Source organism: Kryptolebias marmoratus, linkage group LG4, assembly GCF_001649575.2.
Source record: "Kryptolebias marmoratus isolate JLee-2015 linkage group LG4, ASM164957v2, whole genome shotgun sequence".
Lineage (NCBI taxonomy): Eukaryota > Metazoa > Chordata > Actinopteri > Cyprinodontiformes > Rivulidae > Kryptolebias > Kryptolebias marmoratus.
Window position 1 is genome coordinate 16,105,429 of NC_051433.1, and position 21,688 is coordinate 16,127,116.

Here is a 21,688-nt window from a genome sequence, read left to right on the forward strand (position 1 = left end):
TCAAAACTAAAGTTTCCTCCTTACTTAACTAAATGTACAAAAACACAAAATATGAATGCACTCTGATAGCTGAAGAGACCAATCAATTATTTAGCACAAACACTTTATTGCTCCCTCTCTTTCAGTCACTTTTGTAATACAACAACCAGCTCTGGACAACAGGGGGCAACCTTAGCTTCTATACCAAGAACTATGGAATAAAAACGATGAAGTATTTCCATTAATAACCCAAACACACCATCTGTGTCTAAAGATTTATTTAGTTTTGTAAAGCAGTTTATTATATCTGTTTTACTGATGTAATAGTTTGAATGATTGTTCAAGAGTGTTTACTGCAAACTCAGAAAATACAGCACCTTACAGCCAGCAGCTCTAGGTGCCGTGATGCTTTTACAGAAACCAACCATGTAGATGATTTATGATCAGTTCACAAAGAGATTTTTGGGATTAATCTGTAAAAGTTACAACAAAGGCTAAACAATGACACATGATCATATCCAGTCAAACAAACAAAAAAAACAGTATGAAAGAAACATGAGACCAGACGTGATAACCACGACTCAGCGTTTTCTGCATTTAAAATACGTCTCACTGTTTATGAGCTTTTAATGAAAGAAATGCTGCAATCCTACATGTTAAATGAAGGTTTTCATGGAGTGGACTTGGTGCTTTTACCAGACTTGGAGTCATGTTCAGGCTGAAGTTTGCAGGAACTGAACTTATTGATGGTGTTAGTAATGATTTCTGCTTTTCTCTCCAGTAGGCAACACAAAACTAAACTGGTCTAATATTGAGCTGGTCCAGCTGGTCTAAAAGCAGCTCGGGCAATGCTGCTTTTACCTACAGATTAATGCTTCTGTTATAACTTAAAGCTGCTGCAGATTATCTACTTCTGCCTTTCATTTACAAAGAAAATACTGGTGCGCACAAGGGGTTATTGTCTTCTCATTTACATCACTAGTTATTATGATTTATGGATTCCTGAGTTGACCTTTTAATGGAAAAAGCATCAAACTTATTTAAACAAAAACATCTTCAGTTTCAGCTTTTTTGTTGTACTGCTGGTGATGTGAAGTCATGTGACTCTGCCTCGAGACAAACGCATCAGAGACGCACATGATGGTGATAAAGATCCATTTATTCATTTCAGGGTCACACACCTAATATATTTCTGTGATAAACCTCATCTTTATTAGGCTGTAAAGGAATTAAATTGAAATAAATTTGTTAATAAGTTTAGTATAAACAGGCCACAGATAACATACGTTACCATTTGCACCCATTATAAAGATGTTTTAAAACAAAATAAATATGTGATTTCAGTGTTACAGAAACGATTCCTGATTCGTTCAGATGTTTTACGAGGGGGTTGGTTCTCACACCTTTTACATGTTTTGGGTTTCTTGGTGTGAAGAGCGTTTCAGCGCGATGGCATCACTACAGACACACGTGTGTATATATATAAAGCTGATATGTTAGCAGATGTTGTACATTTTTAGTACATAAACTGATGATGGTTTCTTTAAACAACCCTTCCCTGAAGAAGCGGACGGCTTTCTCCTGGTGACTGTCGACTCAACAGGTTCCACAGCAGCAAAGGCACCGACGTTACAGAGAAGCTGCCTCCGTTCTCGGCGTGGTCGTCCCTCAGAGGCTGGTACTGCTTAAACCGCCTGGTTAGAGACACGACACGGGTGAGGTCTTCAAACATGAGTTTAAACAGGTTCAAAAAGACAAGAGGGTTTATCTTTTGTAGCTGACATTGATTAAAAGCCTGGAACTAAAACAAAACCATCAATAAAAGTATTCTGATCAAATAAGACATTAAATATAAATTAGATTAGTTTGGTCATGTTCCCCAAAAAATTTGGTTTATTTTAAAGTATTACACGTGAAATTTAAATTTATCTATAATTGATAGAATGCCAGAGTCCTGACAAAGACTAAGAATGTATTAGTTTGATTTTTAATGGATGTAATGTTGGCTGGGAACTCTTTGAATTTTGTTTTCAGTCAATTTTAAGGTGTTCTTGTCTAATGTCTGACAGCTAATGACTAAACTTCTTTGAATCTGGCTGATTTTTGCTGTAATAAATTATATGCTACTGAACATTTAGTTTAACAGGTCAATTAAACACCATTTTTTTTCCAATGATGACTCCCTGCCACTGCTTCCATTAAATCCTAGTTTTTACTTTCTTAAAACTATAATATATGAAATAAGTTTTTTTAGTCTTGTGTTTATAGAAAATGAGAGGACTGTAATTGGTGATTAAGAAACTATAAAAAAGCAACAAAAAAAGACCCAGATCACTTTGAAAACTCAGATTTTGTCAACAACATGTAATGACGACAACATTCTTGCCTTGAATGTAATATTAATATATAACTTCCAGTGTTTTATTGACATTAATAACAATGTTTTTGTTTAATTTCGATCACTTTCTTGACTTCACTCACTCACTTCAGTCACTCACCTGTACATCAAACCCAAACAACAAACGACGCAGGCGAGAACCATACCACCCAGCACAGTCGCAGCAGTTCCAGCTGGTGAACCACCTGAGGCTGAAATTAATGAAATAACATCACTTAAATGAAAAAAAAAAAACACCTTTCTGACACCAATTTCTGGATATATTATATTTTTCCTCTCACTCACCCACTGCTACATTGACTCTAGCGCTCGCCATGGCCAGACTGACGTCATTGGTCAGTGAGACGTTGAGACAGAAGACCCCGGTGTCGTTGAAGAACTGACGGAGGACCATCTGACAGTCTGGAGATGGCGAGGCTGTGTTGCAGATGGTCTGTACCGGTGTGATACAGTCGGCATCGGAAATGACGGTGCACACTTCGCTTGGCAGACTACGAGTGGGAGAAGGAAAGGAGACGTTACAAGAAGATTAATCAAAAGCAAGGTCAAGGTTGTGAAGCTCAAAAGACATAACTAATTAAAAGGCTTCACATTAAAAGTCTTCACATATTCTCTTAAGGAGATTATAAAGTCAAACATCTTGGGCAGCCATCTGCTTCAACCAGCAGAGGGTTGAGAGGACAGAAAAGAGGCACAAACAAATACAGAATGACTGGTTCAGGTGGAGTTTCTATGGGGAGAAAAACAGGGAACACAAGACACTAATAAATACAAATACCAAAAGAGAGGAGCCTGATAATTGAAAGCTCTGCATCCCAATCTACTTGTTGAGCCTGGATCGTGATCTATTTTGGACTGAATTGAATTGGATTTTTTCATTTGATAAATAGTGCACTGAGATTACTTTTGTTGTGAAATGGCAATATATAAATAAACTGAATAGAAATTTCAGAACATTAACAGTTTAAACCATGCAATATACTATTTTTAAGTGCTTTTCATGATCAGGAATGTTTCTAATAGAGTCTTTCTGATAGAGACGCTGCTCCTCTGCATCAAAAGAAGTCAGCTGAGGTGGTTCGGGCATCTGATTAGTATGTCCCCTGGGTGCTTCCCTTTTGAGGTTTTCTCATTGGGAAAAGACCCCAGGGGAAACCTAGGACTCGCTGGAGGGATTATATACCCTCTCTGGCCTGGGAAAGCCTTGGGATTGCCCTAAGAGGAACTAGAGAAGGATGTCTGGGTTCCTTCCTGGACCTGTTGCCCTCTAAGACCCGACCATGGATAAGTAGAAGATGGATGGATGGATGGATGGATGGATGGATGGATGGATGGATGGATGGATGGATGGATGGATGGATGGATGGATGGATAGATGAGGTGTACTGATTGGTAATTAACTTCAGCTACCTGGTACAGCTTGTACTCACCTTCCCTGACAGGAGACGGTGACGTCCACGGCATTCTGATCCAACTCGGTCGCCACTGAGAGAACATTGGCCACCTGAACAATCTCCACACTTTCAATACCCTCTGCAGGGTTTAAGAACAACAACAAAGACGGTAAAACATTATGAAGCAACCCTCAGTATTGTCTTGTTTTTAAAGTGCAGTAATGTGATACGCACAATGATAGAACAACACTTACGAACAACATCCACGGACGTAGCGAGGGAGCCGTAGCGGTAGATTGTGCAGTCAGCTGTGAGCTCCGGGGCCTGTCTTTTGGCCACAACCAGGGCAACCTCGGCTGGAGTCGCTTCCACTTCAGCCTGAGCTTCACCCTCAACCACAGCCGCTTCTTCTTCACCTGCGAAACAGAGCTGTTATTAGTGCTTTTGTTTGTCTTTCCACTGCGTTTTAGTTTGAACTTGTGGTAAATCTTTACTTGCGGCGGCTTCAGTAGCAGCGACTACATTGTCAGTTTCCAGCGCTTCAGCCTCGGTGTCAGCTGGAGCCATCTCTTCTGTGGTCTCAGTGGCAGCAAGAGCAACTACGCCATCAGCAGGTGCTTCAGTTTCAGCTTGTACCACCTCTGTGGCGACGGACGTGGCCTCGGCAGATTCTACAGAAGCATCAGTGGCTTCCTGCTCCTCAGATACGTCTGCCTCAGGGGCAGCAGTGACACCGTCAGTCACCTCACCTGCAGCTTCTTCACTCTCTGCAGCCGGAGCAGCCGAGGCCGTGGCGTCAGTCGCGGGCACGTTTTCTGCAACTGCCACATCTTCAGCAGCTGCTTCAGCGGCCTCCGGTTCTTCAGCTGCTGCAGCATCGGCCTCCTCTTCAGCAGCATCTGCTTCTCCAGCTGTGTCAGCAGGATCTTGCTCCGCTGGGACAACAGCTGCATCGACTTCTGCAGGAGCCACCGAGGCGACCTCTACAGACTCTGAGTCCGTATCAGCGGCGGGTTCCTCCTCAGCAGGCTGCACCGAGGCAGCGACTGGAGTGGCGTCAGAGGCAGGAATATCCAGAGCAATCACATCATCTTCTTCAGATGATGCAGCTGCAGGGGTGGAGGCCATGACAACCACAGCTGGAGCAGCAGAGGCGTCAACAGGCACAACTGCAAGAAAAACAGAATACTGTACGCTGATACATTAAACCCCCCAGAATGATCATTTTAAACTCTTACCAGCTGTGGGGTTCTGACAGGAGTTAGGAATGCTCGCCATCAGGACCACCTGAGGTTTGAAGGTCCCAACCGACAGGTAGGTGTGTGTGACGGTGCGCTCTCTGGAGATGAGCGTTCCACTGTTGTCACCGAAGTCCCAGCTGAAGCTGACGTCCGCGCTGTTCAGGTACTGGCTGGGGTCGTGGATTGTGACGGCGAAGGCAATGGCTTGGTTCTGGATGAAGTTCTGGTCATTCTGGTTCACATCGTTGACTTGAGAAAGAGAAATCCTGAAGGGAACCTGATCTAATGACAGAAAAACACACAGAGACATTATTAGGAGAATTAAAAAATCAAATTAACTTTATGAAGCTTAGAGCTTAAAAGCCCCAAGCCACCTGTGATGGTGAAGTCCGTAGAGGCGTAGCCGAGGGGGACGAACTTGTCTCTTCCTCGGCAGTGATAGATGACGACCTCCATTTTGTAGGAGCCCAGTGGGACGTTATCTGTTTCAATGGAGAGTGAGGAGGAAGGTCCGCCTGCAACCTGCCAGTAACGGCCTCAAAGACAAAAACAAAATGATAAACCATGATTATAAATCACCTCATGATCTGGAAACGTTTTAAAATTCTCAATTTTTTTGTTAAAATGTTGTTTAAATGGATTAAATAAAACATCATTAAGGAGCCATAATGGAGATTTTTATTGCCTTCTGCCGAAGGTGAAGGCGAAGATGTGTGTAAGTGTGTGTTTGCTGCTCCTTAGATGAGAAGCAAAACATATTTAACTACAGAATAGAAGTCCAGTTGTGTTTTTTTTTAACTTTTTTGGATTTACCGTTTACCTGAATGAATGAGAGTCTACACTATTGTGTGCTACAATGTACAAGTTGTGTGTTGCAGGAAATTTAATCTCAAGAGAAACACAATTTACAACAACATATATATATATTTAAAGAAAACTGGACAAAAGCAGTTTTTGTTTCAACAAGGTTATTTAAAATTTACCCCATGTTTTCCAGACAAACACATAGCGGGGTTTCCTGTTCTGGGACTGGGTGAAAGGCGTGCCGTCAGGGAAAACTCCGGTCCACTCAGCGGTCCGGTCTGGATACACAGCCTGACCCTCCTGGTACTGACGTCCTGAACAAAGACAGTGACCATTTATCAAAAACACGGCATGGAAAACAATTCAGTCATTCCTCTGCAATAATTAACTTCAGTATTTCATTTCAACATTTTGAAACACAACTTTTTGAATAAAAAATGTGGTTTTACTGATTTCTTTCCAAATAAATCCAGGATTTAAAAAGAAAAAATCAGACTTTTTTCAGATAATCCCTATATCTAGTAGTGAAGGTTTTTGAAAATTTGTCACGATAAGTGTCAGTTTGTTGTACTGAACATTTATTTATAACGACCAAACCTAAAATGATTTCCACATCAGTCGTTCACACTGAACATTATCTCACCGTTGATGGTGCAGTTTTGTGCCCACACCACCTGGCCGTCGGGCAGCATCGTCTGGTTTGGTGGGAAATTAAGATTGATGGTGAAAGTTGATCTCGCTCCGGTCAGAGTGGGCGCATCATTCTTAAGGTCAAAGGTCACCTCACCACCTGGGGAAATTAAAAACACATGCACGATTTAACATTTAATTAGAATGTCAGAAATAACAGCATTAGTTTTTTTTTATACAACAAACGGGCCTCACCAAACCAACAGTTCCTGAACCTCGGGTCTCCATCCTGCCACACCGGATACATCCGGGAGTTCCACGATCGGTAACGTGTGAACTGACTTCTCTGTCCTGCAAAAAAATTACCACAAAGTCCAAAAAGAATCAATCAAGAGGAACAAAGGGAGCAAGAACAGGAGAAACTGATGGAAAACGTAGGTTTTAGTTATCTACAAACGAGTGAGAAATCAGGTGGACTTGAAGTTTTGCACATTATAAACATGAACTTTGGTTTTTGATGGGAGTGAAGGTTCTTGGTGGTGGGAGTCACACGGACCACAATCCCCCTCAATCCCTTTCATGTGACTCTCAGCTGAGCTCCGCCAATCCCACTGTGAGGTGTGAGGGCTCCCAGACTCAGCTGCAACAAAATCTGCCCCCAAAAATGAGATGTTTTACTTAAAACACGCTCATTTTACATCATTAATGAGTTCTACCTTGTTTTCTCATCACAGTTAGCTGAATTATAAGCTACACATTTAATATAATAAAAAAGGAACAATTTATTGGTGTAAAATCAGTTTGTAGAAGTTTACATGCTGTTACACAAAGAGCTGAGTGTGTGAACATGAAACGAGCGTGAAATAACAGAACCGACTGTTTGCTGTTCGATTTGTGGGCCAAACCGTGAAAAGTTCAAATAATAGAGTAAAATTCACACTGATTTCAGTTATCCTAAATAATTTATGCCCATGGTTTTAAACCGTACTGGTGCAAAGTCTGAAGCATGACCCAGAGAAAAAGAAATTCTTTTAAAGATTTGAGCATTGTTATAAAACAGTTCAGTGAAGGTGGCTTGAGTTAGAAAAAAAAAATAATAATCAAGAACATACTTTAAAAAGTTATTATATTTTTCTTAGTTGTGATAACTACTTATTTAGGTGCTAACAGCACCTAAACTGTTGAACAGCTGTGATTTATTAATTTTTTTTGGTTTTTAAGTTCAGACATACTTACTTATCGCCACTACCGACGTAAAAGCCAAAACGAGTAACGCCACAGACCTCATCCTGGGTTCAGTTCTGCGTTTCCTCTCTGAGCACAGATCCTCACCCTGCTGTCCTGAATCCCAAACGGACCTCAAACCTCAAACCCCCCCTCAGTCTTTTTAAGATGCTCCTGGACCTGAATTACCATAAAATCTGTTCTGGCCTCTGACATCACTGGAGGTCTGCAGACTGGGACCTCCCCTTGTTGACTTTTCGTCTGTTCAGTCAGAACATTGTTGTTAATGTTGCCCGCCTCCACGAAAAATAGATGATTATATAAATGTTTGTATGTCTGTTAGCAAAATATCTCATTAATCACTGGATGGATTTTAATGAAACTTTCACAAAGTAATTATTGAAATGATTTACTTTTTGAATAATTTCAAGATGGCCACCACAGCTAATTGACTTTGGTGAACACAAAAATGGCCATCATTTGATCAAATTTATAGCTATTGAGCTGAAATTTAGCGTGGTAGTAGCGGAAAGTCATCCTCAACACATACTCTGAGCACAAACAGATTTTTTAATATCTCATCAGATTGTTTTTACAAGGTTTGACCAAAACGGCTATAATTCACTCCTTCCAGGAAATGTTAGGCCTTTGATTTAATCATTTTTGAATGATTAATGAACTGAGTATTTTCACTGTTAAATCCCAAAACCAGGAGCTCAGATTACTGAATGGTAATGTACATAAAAAAATAAAAATTAAAATCTGGATAAAGAGCCTGTTAATTATTCAAAATGAACCCCTGGAAATAGAAAGCCTTGAGAACATTACAGGAAATACAGTAAATAGTTTTAGTCAATAAAAATTCTGTATGTGGTGCTCGTGGACAAAGCTCAAGTGATGCCTGAATGTGAAATATGACCTCAGAGCCATGCCTGCCTGGATATCACAAGATTAGAGTGTGGAAGCTCATTCAAAAGCATCTTTTTGTTTCCTCGGTCGTTGCTCTACATCCTGCTGCTCACCTCGGGCTGCTGCAGCTCACAGAGTCTGTAGTTTTCAGGAATAAAGACTCAAACAAACGTTCGTGTAGAGGAAGAGAAGAACAGAAAACTCGGATGTGGAGAATGACAGACAGTGCTACATCACAGCCCATTATTTTTCTTATCTGTGTTTTTAATTTAACATTGCTTCGGAGTTGAAACAGAAATGCTGGAGAAAAATACAGTATTTTAATTTGTAATGGTAATTCAGTCAGAGATCGATTCATTAAAAACAAGTCCTGCTCCTAAATAACATTATAAGTAGCTTTGAAACACTTTTATCTCAAATTATTGACAAAAATTATGTTAAGGACATAAAGGATCTGCATTAGAGTTAAAAGGACTGTTGAGCAGCTAGAATCCTCTGTCAGACAAGAATGGGACAACATTCCCTCTAAAACCTCCAGCAGCTGCTCTCCTCAGCTCCTAGATGTTTACAGACTGATGTTAAAAGAAGATGAGATGTTTCACAGAGAGAAACATGGACCTGACCCATTTGTTGCATTTGTTGTGTTGCTGCCATAAATTTCAAAATTACATTTTTATTTTCTTAAAAAAGGGGCCTTTTTCTTAGTTTCAACATTTGATATGTTTACTATGTTCCATGACGAACAAAATCTGGGTTTATAAGATCTGAAAATCACAGCATTCTGTTTTTATTTACATTTTTGATAACCAGTTGTAATAACCTTAATTATAATCTTAAAAATCTGTTTTCTTAAATTAAATATGAAAGTGAAGTTAAAAGTAAAGCAATAACATGAAAGTTTTCGTTCTAACAAACATTTTATCAATCTCTTTTATGTTTTTTCATGGCTGTATGGATGAAATTTTAATTGTACAATTTTGTTTTACTAAAGAAGTCAAATTCCTTCCCCTGAATCGGGCGGTTTTCCCAGTGATGATGCCTCATGGCTGTGAGACTGTTCAGGCTGCACCACATGTGACCCCTCATGTGCTCACTACACTGTTCAGGAGGAAATAAATCCCCCCGAAAAGAGCACCTGACTCAACATACCACAAATAATCAACCTTTAGCTTCTTTTTTTTTCTTCCTCTTCTTTCTCCACTTCATACTATCTGAGCAGTGTTCGCTTATAGACTGTGGGAGTGAACCCAAAATCTCAAACAACCATTGAGAAGGATAGAGTAGTATCTAAACAAAATGGTTGCTGGTTGTTCTATTTTAAAAAAATAAACACAAAAGCCTTGTGGAACCGCCTGAACTGTCAGTGAAAAGACATAAAAGCCATTGTGAGATGAAACCTTCTTTGAGATTTTAAAATGGTTCCATAAAAACCTTATTGTGAAAACAATATGAGCTGCTAACTCCAGCATTTACTGATAAAAAAATGTTGGTGCTTGGATTATGTGTTGTGAATGACTCTCAGCTCCAATGCCAAATTTTAACACAATAACTGTTAAACTGACTGAATTATAGCCAATTTTATGTTCCCTAAGGTCAGTTGGGTGTGGCAGCCATCTTGAATTGGGTTGGCTCCAAAGGTTAATCATTTACATATATATATATCCAGTGATTTATTTTCCCTGGAGCTTTCATTAAACTCAAACCAAACCCAGCAGCTGTACTACAGAGCTGTGAAAGACCACTTCTGACAGTCATTTTATGACTTTCTACACACTGGCATGAAAAATTCCTCTTTTGTTATGGCCCCGAAACTTTCTTTTAGCTGTAAATCTGCTGGGCGTTAAGCTGTGGGGCTTTGATCATGTGCAGAATTGTTATGAATGCTTTCTATGTCTGAAAGGGCGCAGAGAAAAAGACATCTGACTTATAGAAGAGCCTCATCATATTTCAGGTCATTCCATTTAAAATGGACCTCAAGTTGACGCAGCAGAAAAAGCTCATAGTTATATCTAATAACTATAAGCTCATTTCTTCATGCTGGTTGACCTCTGTTGTCTTCTTGTGGAGCTGCCGAAGCTGTCGCAGAACCTGTTTGTGTCATTAGTGTAAACTTTATCACAGCCAGGTCAGATTAAATAAATTATGAGACAGCTATTATGGTTTGGCTTCAGTTGAGGTCTTTTGTTGCATGTTTCATTATTCACTGAAGGGATTTGACAGAGAAAGCAGCAAGTCCCCCACCACCACCACCACCTTACAAAAAAAAACCTGAAAGTTTAATCCAGCCCCTCCTGCCTGGATGAGCACAAAAACGCTGCAGGAGTGTCCACCACATGACCAGAGGAAACTACATGAAGTGGAGCTAATATTTCATATGTACTAATGCAAATGCATGTGTATTATCTACATAATAATGCTGCCAATGATGCACAGTGTTGAAATAACATGACGAAAAAGGAAAGAAAAGAATAAAGAATCAAAAAAACAAACAAAGAAAAACTGTCTGCTGCCACTAGAGGGAGCTTTCATGCTGCAAGTGTAAAATAAACAAAATAAATAAGGGCCTTCTTAGTCAGTTTCATGCTCCTGTATTTGTTCATGAAATCTAAATAAAAGACTTGTTGATTGTCTTAATGCTTTTCTTGGTATATAAGGTATAATAATATCAATAAAGGTGTTTATGTTTTGTATTTTATGCCATTAGCACTAAATTGTTGCTATTGTTTCATATTTCGTTTGTTTAGGTTTAAATAAATTAGGTGAAAAAGATTTCTGTTAATGTTCTGTTGTGAATCTTTTTTTTTTTTGGTAAACATTGGACTTTTTTGTAGATACATGATATTGATTATTTATTTGTGTTTATACCCTGATGTTAAAATTAGGTCGACTTTGCATAGAAATGTTTTAATTATTATAGTTTCTTTTGATGCATTCTTACCTTTCTTCTGTGCTAAATAAAACTTTTAAATTTTTGTATCATGTGATAAAACAGTATTAACTCCAGCATAAAGATGTAAACTGAACTATGTTTTGTTTTTCAGTGTGCTTATATAGACTGGTTGTTGCAAAAAAAAAAAAAAGACAATCAGGCTCTGAGTTAAAATAAAAAAATAAATCTATTATTATTTGTTAACAAAAATTTTCTTAACAACACAAAAAAATACATAAAAGTATTTGATATATTTATTGAATAACAGTTTACATCGGTTAGACTGAAACAATTTTAAATCAGTAATTTTTATTTACAAAGTTCTCGTCCCATAATAACTACGTCATCATTAATCGACCATGTGCCCTTCGAGGGCTGCTTAATGACTACTTCCGTCTCTCCCGACGTGTAATTGTGTGAAATGAGACCAAGAATTTATACATTACTGAGACAAAAGTTAATAAAGCATTTTACAGACTCTAAAACTTCAGTCTGTTTTATAACAGTTTTCGGAGAGGACGCTGCTCGGTGTGCGGTAAAACAAAAAAACTACTTACCACCCACCTAAATTAACCGGCACGTATTGGAGACAAAAACGCACGCACCCGGCGCAACGCGGGAAACGCTGTTGTGTTGGTTCACCGAGAAGCAACCGCCGCGCTACCCTTCAAATTCACGCGTACAATTAACTAACCAGGGGCTACAAATGTGTATGTTTTTCTTTCTGTGTGCTGCGCTTTGACTCGAGAGAGTTTATCCTCCGAGGGGTAACCCGCCGTCCTCCCGCTCTGGTGTTTCCGGGCCGGGTGAAGTGATCCGGGGCGGCAGTTATCCTCTGTCGGTCACCGCGCTGCTCCTTAACGTCTGTCGCTGTCGCCACCGCGCGAGCGGCTGTTAGCTCCGACACAAAGAGAGAGGTCCTGCTAAGCAGCTAAAGCAAACAAACAAACTCTTCTGCCACTTCTTTTAAAAGATGGACACATTTCAGAAGGTGGAGAAGATAGGAGAAGGGACGTACGGGGTGGTTTACAAAGCCAAGAACAAACTGACCGGAGAAACTGTTGCTCTGAAGAAAATCCGGCTCGACACGTAAGTTATCATTCGAGCTAAAAACAAACGTGATTTATGAGCTGTTTCTATCTTTCCCTACGTGGCTGCTAACTTCCTGTGACAAGAAGAAAAAAAACTATTTTATTTGTTTCATTTTAAACCATTTATCCAGTAGCCTACATATACAAATCCAATATATAATCTAAAACTGGTCTAAGTTGTTTTTTTAGATCATAAAGGGCTTTAATAAAACCTTACATTATTTGCATAGCTTAAAATAATCACCAGTTATAATAAGATGAGGATAAAATGTAAATAATCTCATCTTTAATGTTAATTTCACAGCTGTGGTTCTCAAACCTTTTGGCTTCAGACTCCTTATTACTGCTTTAAATATACAAACTTTACTAATAAACCCATTAAAAACTGAATAATGTAATAATTTATGATTACTACTTTAATTTAGCAAAACAAATATAGTGAAAATATGCAATAAGCAGTTAATTGTAAATGTAAGACAATATGTTGAGAGTGTCTAAGGACCTCCACTTGGCGTTTCCCGACCCACAGCGGGGTACCGACCCCAACTTTGGAAACCATCGTCTTGGAGATCACTGTATGTTTTCAGGGACTATGAAAGAGAAGAAATCTGTAACACATATGCACACTTTTTGGTGATTTAACAGCATTTTTGAAGTCTAAAACAGCAGTGGAAGATTATGATTGCATTTCACAATTAAAGCTAACTGGAAACATTTATTGTTGCTGTGTCTGAATGTTAATAATTTCTGCCTTAGAGAGCAGTGTGCCTCAGTAGATAATTCCATTAGATTCTGACCTTTGACCCTGCATGAAGCTCTCATTATGTATTGTATAAATTAGTGTTGCTGCAGTGATTTATTTACAGAGAGCTGAACATCTTTCAGTTTTAGACATACACTTTACTGGGTGTCAGATCATCAACGTCTATTACAATCATGGGAAAGTTAAATTTCAGATCATCATCTAATATGTTGTAAATGACAGAGAAGTTGGGGTGACATTACTATAAGCTTTAAAAAGCTCATCCTGCTGTGCTTTTTTTTTGTTTTTTTGTTTGTTTTTCAGAGAAACAGAGGGTGTACCGAGCACAGCCATCCGGGAAATTTCACTTCTCAAAGAACTCAGTCATCCAAATATTGTCAAGTAAATTCCTGACGTTTGAGCCGAATCTAAATCCTGTTTGTTGTGTCAGTTTTTACGTAAACCTAATTTATTATTATTATTTTTATTTTTGTAGACTGCGGGATGTCATCCACACAGAAAACAAGCTCTACCTTGTTTTTGAGTTCCTCCATCAGGATCTGAAGAAGTTCATGGACTCCTCCACGGTCACTGGGATCCCACTGCCTTTGGTTAAGGTGAACATCACTTCAGATTCGTCATAACACTCTCAAAATGTCATGGGTTTATGTTCTGAAAGTGTGATTTCTGTGTTTTTTTAGAGTTATCTCTTCCAGTTGCTGCAAGGCCTAGCCTTCTGCCACTCCCACAGAGTTCTTCATCGAGACCTGAAGCCCCAGAACCTCCTCATCAACGCCGAGGGTGAGATCAAGCTGGCTGACTTTGGCCTGGCGAGGGCCTTTGGGGTCCCTGTGCGCACATACACGCACGAGGTAAGCTGGTTAACCACGTTCACACGGTCTTTAATTAAAGGACCCCCCCCCACACACACACACACACACACACACACACACACACATTTAGCAGCAGTGACCGCCTATTTTCTCTGAGTGCTTTGTTATAACCTGGGAAGTCTAACCTGGTGGTTAAAACAAGTCTTTCATTATCACGTCTTTGTTTGCTGTGGCACATCTTTTTGTTTGCTTTGGGGACAAAAAAAAAGGTGTTTTCCTAAATTTTCAGGTGGTAACACTTTGGTACAGAGCACCAGAGATCCTCTTGGGCTGCAAATACTACTCCACAGCTGTTGACATCTGGAGCCTGGGGTGCATCTTTGCTGAAATGGTAACAATGAGCCTCATTGATCAGAACAACAACAACAACAACAAAAGCTTACATTATGCAGAAAGTGTTGATATTTGACCGGCAGGCATGTGTCCACAGATCACCAGGAGGGCTCTATTCCCCGGTGACTCTGAGATAGATCAGTTATTCCGAATCTTTCGCACGCTGGGGACTCCTGACGAGACCGTCTGGCCTGGAGTCACATCAATGCCAGACTACAAACCTTCCTTTCCCAAGTGGGCTCGGCAGGATTTATCCAAAGTGGTGCCTCTTCTTGACGAGGATGGACGAGAACTGCTGGGAGTAAGCACATTCAGAGTTCTATTTTCCAAAAACCTAAAGGGTGAGATTAATGTTCTGATTTTTTTTTTTTTTTTCTGCATCTCTTTTTAGGAAATGCTGAATTATGATCCAAACAAAAGGATCTCTGCCAAAAATGCACTTGTACACCGATTTTTCCGGGACGTCACCATGCCAGCTCCTCATTTGAGACTGTAATTTGTGCGAAGCTGTCCGGGTGTTTAAACACCACTCATCTCTAAGCAATAAGGTCCACCCCTGCCTCGTCGCAGGTCCGAGCCTCGGACGGTCAGAGGATCTGGACACTACAGGATATGTAGGATTCTTCAGCCTTTTAAAATGCTGGATGGTCTGAAAGTTCCGCTGTTATTTCAGCCGCTATATTATAAGAGTTCAAAGTGTTTAAAATGTAATTTCTAATAATATTTTGCATATTTATGTGCAGCTGTCAAATTTGATCTGTTATCTGTGATTTGGGACTCACTCAGTTCCAGTCAGACACTATAGTGCCTCCCACTGAGTTCTTCCTAAATAGTTTCCTAGCTTGCGGATGTCCGAAATCAGGGGTTAGAACTAAATATGATTAAACCTTTTGTGGGATTGTGGAAGGATAAAACTGCACGCTTTGTAAGGTGAAGCAATGAAAAACAGTCGGTGCTTTAAACAACCTGAGGTTACAGGAGTTTTGGTTTGGGTTTTTTTTCCCTCAAAGTTGAATTTTCTGTCAGTTCTTTGCACCGTTTGGGTCCAAATTATATCAGAGGGGCTTTAAAGCTGCGTCTTTCCTGAAAACTGAAGTTCTTGGATTCAAAACAAAAATGTCCAATGTAGTTTTTGCAGAATTAAATTTGCTGTTGCATCTTTGTTTTTATTGTAGATTTTATCCAAACCTAATGCACAGTTTTAAAAAAAAAATAGATATTGTTTATATAGAGTTGAACAAAATAAACTTGTTTAAAAGGTCGTTGGTGGTTGTACGCTTACATTATCAAGTCGACAGGTGGAACGTCGTCGGGCAGGAGTAGAAACGCCTTTAATTTGAAGGGGCAGCGGAGTCTTATACTGGAGGTAAACGTAAGAATTCATCTTTTTTTTTTTTTTTCCTTTTAGAGTCGAGACGAGCTGGAGCCTGTCTCCTGCAGGGGTGGGGTACACCCTGGACCCATATCCAAAGTGAGACTCAGAATTAGAGACTGCTCTCAGAGGTCGACTGATGAGGGTTTCTAAATAATTAATGATGGTCTGCAGGAATCAGGGCAGCTGATGGGTCAGTTTATGAAACTAATTTTAAATGTGACGGTTTAGATTTCATGCAGACGGATTTATTTAGATTTGGAAGAAAAACAAACAGTTGAAGACATCTGGAATAATACTTAGAGCATTCAATAATAATAATAATAACAATAATAGGTCTCAGAATGTAACTCAAGTATAAGAACTCTTATTCCCACCTGTGTGCTTACCTTTAAATGAACTTTTTCTCAGGAGTGCCTTTGTTGAAAATCTGCCTAAATAATTGGTTGACTAGTCAGTCGCACTTGAACAGTCCGCCATTGTTTAATTAAGTCATCCATCCATCTTCTTTCCGTTTCAAAGATAGGTGGGGGACACCCTGGACAGGTCACAAGTCCATCGCAGGGACACAGAGACAAATAACCACTCACACTCTCACCTAGGGATGATTTTAAGAGTTACCAATTACCCTAACATTCATGTTTTTGGTCTGTGGGAGGAAAGCCCGGGGTATACCCATGTGAGCACAGGGAGAACATGTAAACTCCACCCAGGTTGGGAATTGATCATCCAACCTTCTTGCTGCGAGGCGACAGCTCTAACCACTGCACCACCTGTTAAATTAGCTGTCTTACTTAATTCACACCAACTAGTCAAATACACCTTAAAACAGCAGATCAGATTATTTGAGCGGGAAATGGAAGAAACAATGAATATCTTACCTGTTGTAGATAACTTTAAATGATTACCTCGGTTTGGAGAAACAGAGTTTAATTCTGACCAGATTGATGAAAGAAAATAATCTAATTTTCTATGCCTGAAACAATTCACTTTGATAATAATTATGTACACAGATACAGCGTTAAAAGCGGCACACGGAACAACAGACTTAAATCCCAGCCAAGCCAAACTGATCCTCTGTCCGATTCAGACATAACTGCTTGAGGCTTTATGACAGTCAGTGCTCACGAATCTCTGAGAAAAAGGTGTTTATTAAAAGGAGATGACTCCAAAGTGCTGCACCATACCTCCAACTGGGTGTAGCAGGGAAAGATACAAGAAAATGAACATATTGAACAAAAACAGACCGTCTAACAGGTGAAACGGAAAATAATCATAACAAGCACATGTAAACATGGATATGTGTAGATGAAAAGAAATGCACTGGACCAAAAAAGTAAATTAAGTAGTGGTGATGTGTGTGTGTGTGTGTGGTACAGCAGGTTCTCACACACAATCTAACATTTGGTTTCCAATGACTGCCGAGGATGCTAAAATGGTGACATTTGCATTTAAAACACCAGAATTAGGCAAACAAAGTAATAAAATGAAAAATAAATTTTGATGGTTCTGATGCTGTCTTAAAGGGATAGCCAATTATTTTCTAGTGTGAAGTGTATGGTGGAGTTCAAACACTGTTTTGGGTTTTGACTGAAGTAAAATAGATGCCACACATGCTGGTACAGTCAAAAAACAAAACAAAAAACTGCTTGCTTTGGTTTTGTTCAGCTCAAATTTCTAACTTCTGTTTCATAGTAAGTTTGTAGAGGATCTGGTAGCCGTCGTCCCAGGCGTAGAGCAGCTGCTCCTGTGGGTTGTACTTCAGGCTGGAGTGAGATCCGTAGCGTTTGGGGAAGTAAACCAGAGGCGCCTCCTCGCTCGTCACCAGGTCGTTCACGTCAAACACGCACTGCACTTGTGAGCGACCGGGCTGCTTGGTGTTGTACACCACGTACAGAGTGCCGCAGATGACGAAGCCCACCTCTGCATTCTCTCTCGGACAGTTCGTGTCCCACATCTGCTCGATGTCCAACGAGCCGCTGTCCATCTTGGCCAGGGAGATGTGCCTCTCGTTCTGCCGCGTGGCGTAAATGGCCCACAGGCCTTCCTCGTCCACAGCCAGGTCCATGACCGTGTCGGGGTTCAGGCCGTACACGGGGACGTGGTCCTGAACTGGAAACACCGTGCTGTCTGTCACAGAGCTGTTCCCCATGTCGTATTTAACCACCATTATCTCCTCGGCCTGGGTTACGTAGTACACGTGGTTATTGTAGACCACGTGGCCCGTCCCCCTCCAGGCGGACGGGAGCTTCAGGTTAGTGGACAGAGAGAGGCCCTGCGAGCGGGTGAAGTCTTTGACGTCAGCGAACTCGTTGATGGTGTCCTCAGCTGTCCCGTTGAAGATGAAGACCTTCCCCGAGGCTCCGCTGGTGTCTTTGGTCCACGTGCCCTTTGACCCTCCGACTCGCTTCAGGATCTTCATGGCTTTTATACTGGACATCATGTCACTGCAGTCTGCAAATGAGACGTGGACGTGCTTATCATTGCTGGTCAAAAATCTCCAGCAGCTTTAAAATGTTTTTTTTTTTTTTTGAAGAACCCTGAAAATGCATTGTGTGTTTTAGCTCTCCTTCCAATCTAGTGTTTCAAGATGATTGTTTCAATCTGCAAAACTAACTTAGCTTAAATAAAAGGCTCTGGTATTTCAAATAAAAAAAATCTTCATTTATAATAACTGCATAAATCTCAGTTACCAGTTACGGTTATAAACATTCAATATCTTACCTGCTGTAGATAGGTCTTTGAACGACCTCAGTTTGGAGAAACAGTCTTTTGTCAGTCCTGTCAGAACCAAACTCTGTTCTGTTTTCACTGCAGCAGGTGAGATAATAATTGTTCCTATCCTTTCCACAGGACCACACTTTCAAAAGATTGGAACTGTCACTTTAAGCTTTCGTGCTCTTCCTGGGGGTTTAGAATAGTTTGAGACACCAAGCCGCCGTTCAGATGGGAATATGTAAATGTCAACCTTTTGTCCACACAGTAACTGGTTCTTAGGACCTCCAGAACAGTATTTTTTATAAAAACTGTACTAGATTGAATAAATAATGAAACGCCACCCTTGCGTTTTCGCGTAAACAGTTATGTCATAACCCCACCTCTAACTTAATCTACAACCTGAGGGCATCCTCTTATTTTTCTATGTGTTTTCATTTCAAGTAGAGAAAACAGGAAACCAAGTGTACAAACTTTACGTGCATATTCCACAATTTATTTCCTGATTTCTGTGTGTTTTGGTGGCAGCATTACGGCACCGTCCACACGCCTGGCAAGGATGCTGCAGTGTTTTGGGTTGTTTCAGGTGATTCTGTTCGGTTGAAGACAATCTGAGAAACGGTACAGTGCGTTTCCATGCAGAAAAGCCCTAAATATGTGTGAACATGCATCGTTGTCAGTCTCTGAAACTTGTCCCGGCTGTACCTCAGCTCTTATCCAATGTCAGATTTATGTTTTTATTTTTTAAATAAATCCTCTGCAGCAGTCATTGGGCTTGGAGATGGCTGTCACAGATGGAATAATCATTTTAAATGAATTATTTAGGCTGTTTATTAGAATACATATTACAGTAAATGGTCACTTTTATGTAAAATGACCCACAAGAAGCATCGGTGGTGATGTTGTTCAAGTGGGCTTAGAGAACAAGAAATAAAAAGACCAGCTTTCCCTTTGATGGATAAATATTTAGCCTCCTAAACCACGGCAGGTTCAGTGTTTTAGCTGTGTCTCACCTGTGAGTTTGAAGTATTTGGAGTTCTGCTTCTTGGTCACCAGAGTCACCTGCTGCTCTATCAGCTTGTCGTCCACGTCCACACACGGCTGGGCCCCGTTATGGGTCTCCAGGTAGTCCAGTTCCCGTTCCACCCGGTCCACCCTCGTCCCCACGCTGTCCAGGTTCGTTCTCAGAGTTTCCTTCTCTTTGTCCAGACTCTCCAGCTGCAAAACCATCTGCTGCTTCAGCTCCCGCAGCTCCGAGGCATAGCGGGTGGTCTGCTCTTGCCACAGAGTGATCCTGTCCTGTTTTTAATCAGATCCATCAGTGTTGGACACAACCTGTTTACGTTTCTGTGTAAAAAAACCATTAACTATAGCATTTATTTTTCTTTATAGACACAGTGAATGCTAGAAATGACTCAAGGTGACAATCTGGACATACAGGGTCAGTCAAGTGTTTTTCAGTGAAATGTTCTGAATGTTTTCTACTGCAGCTTTGAAACAGATCTGTGAACGGAAGAAAGAAAATTAGAAGAGATCCCATCTACAGGTAATATGAGCTAACAAATCAGAGACTGAAGGACAGGGATAACTCATAATAGATAACTTTGCTAAGAAACTATTTTAGATTGGACTTTTTAGGCACTATAGTCAAAAAGATTGTTCCTCATAATGAAGTTTATGAAAAATACCAAAGCTGGCACAGTTTATACTATAACTTTAGCACCAACCTGGTGATTCCCAAAGAGCTGTTAGCTGAAAACAGGACATACAGCCAATGACCAGCTGAAGGATGATGCGTCTTTCAGGTCTTTGATGATTTTTTTTCCTCTTTTTGTTAAAGAGATGAGTTTCAGATAATGTCCTTCTGCTGTAAATAGTATTTTTGAGGCCTGAAGCTTCTTCTTTTGTCCTCCACTTGTCAACCCTCCTTATATTTGAAGCACACCCTGCACAATACGCTGTCAGGCTCAGGTACAAGAACCGGACAGAAAATGAGTGGAAGAGCAGCCAAAGTGCAAAGGAAATGTTTTGAAAGACCTTCAGTAAGCATGGAGAACTGTTGATACAGACCAGTTTAAAATTATTACAAGAAAGTCCTTATTTTTTATAGCACTACTAAACATTCAGACTTAAAAGCTGCACATTTTCTCCAGATGAGACGCTCATATCCTGTACAGATGATGAAGAGCAGTATTTTCCAGTATTTTCCCCAGGATTTGCCCACATCTGCATTCCATTGCATCTGTCATGTCCCTGAAAGTTTCCTGTCGGGGAGGGGGGACTCTGGAGCGCCGGTCAAGACAGTCTTACCTCGATGGCAAGCAGCCTCCTCTCCAAGTAGTCAATCAGTGCTTGATGCTGAGCCGTGGCGACGCAGGCCAAAGCAACCAAGACCACGAGCCCTCTCATTGTGGGTCAGCTCGGTCACTTTGAGCTCTCTTCATAAAATCCTGACTGGAGTGGAGGGAGAGGGAGCGCAGGAGCCAGCAGACTCCCAGAGGTGGGCTGGAATGTTTTACTAAGCTGTCTGGGAGGAGCCAGAAGGAAATGGAAGCACAAGATGCAATTCTTCTAACTGGATCTCTGTTTGACGCTCGTCCTGGCTGGTGGCTTGGTTGTAATAAACTGCAGGTTTGGCTCTAAGGTTGGCGGACAGGATATTAATGTGAAACATGACCACAACTTACGTAAGAGAAGGAAGAAATTTGCTGGAGTCAATAAGGCAGAAAGGAGGGGGAAAGCAGTGGGTTGGGTTTATATTTTGAATAAAATAGGTCCTATTGAGCACAGCCTCTTCTGGTTTTATTCCTTATTTATTTAAGGAAAGACAACTTTAAATTGGAAAATGGCCTCTGAACAAAGTTAACACAAGGCTTCTTCTCTTTAAGTGACATCTGGAAGTTTAGGTACCTGGCTGAACGTTTCATAAAGCTTTCTGTTTGCAGATATGGTTGGATCAGATATTTCAGAAAGCTTCGGGGGCTGGAGGTCTCAGGTGTTTGTGTTAGGCTTGGATGGGTTTTGATGTTTTTAA

General features: G+C 40.5%; 3 protein-coding genes across 3 annotated transcripts; 1 reads left to right on the plus strand and 2 right to left on the minus strand.

Annotated features, from left to right (window-relative positions):
• Positions 1–1,117: 1,117 nt before the first annotated feature.
• Positions 1,118–7,837, minus strand: pmela (premelanosome protein a). Its single transcript, XM_017416032.2, has 12 exons — positions 7,683–7,837; positions 6,702–6,797; positions 6,460–6,606; positions 5,996–6,130; positions 5,387–5,548; positions 5,010–5,294; positions 4,266–4,940; positions 4,026–4,187; positions 3,808–3,910; positions 2,663–2,868; positions 2,478–2,568; positions 1,118–1,673 (listed from the first exon to the last, which is right to left on the minus strand). The coding sequence occupies exons 1-12, from the start codon at positions 7,732–7,734 to the stop codon at positions 1,523–1,525; spliced, it is 2,265 nt and encodes a 754-aa protein (XP_017271521.1). The 5' UTR covers positions 7,735–7,837; the 3' UTR covers positions 1,118–1,522.
• A 4,262-nt stretch (positions 7,838–12,099) lies between these two features.
• cdk2 (cyclin-dependent kinase 2) lies at positions 12,100–15,829 on the plus strand. The gene is made up of 7 exons (XM_017415712.3): positions 12,100–12,597; positions 13,666–13,743; positions 13,838–13,958; positions 14,043–14,213; positions 14,464–14,565; positions 14,665–14,868; positions 14,959–15,829. The coding sequence occupies exons 1-7, from the start codon at positions 12,482–12,484 to the stop codon at positions 15,061–15,063; spliced, it is 897 nt and encodes a 298-aa protein (XP_017271201.1). The 5' UTR covers positions 12,100–12,481; the 3' UTR covers positions 15,064–15,829.
• Positions 15,830–17,070: 1,241 nt separating this feature from the next.
• Positions 17,071–21,255, minus strand: olfml3b (olfactomedin-like 3b). Its single transcript, XM_017415756.2, has 3 exons — positions 20,965–21,255; positions 19,668–19,953; positions 17,071–18,393 (listed from the first exon to the last, which is right to left on the minus strand). The coding sequence occupies exons 1-3, from the start codon at positions 21,061–21,063 to the stop codon at positions 17,609–17,611; spliced, it is 1,170 nt and encodes a 389-aa protein (XP_017271245.1). The 5' UTR covers positions 21,064–21,255; the 3' UTR covers positions 17,071–17,608.
• Positions 21,256–21,688: the final 433 nt, after the last annotated feature.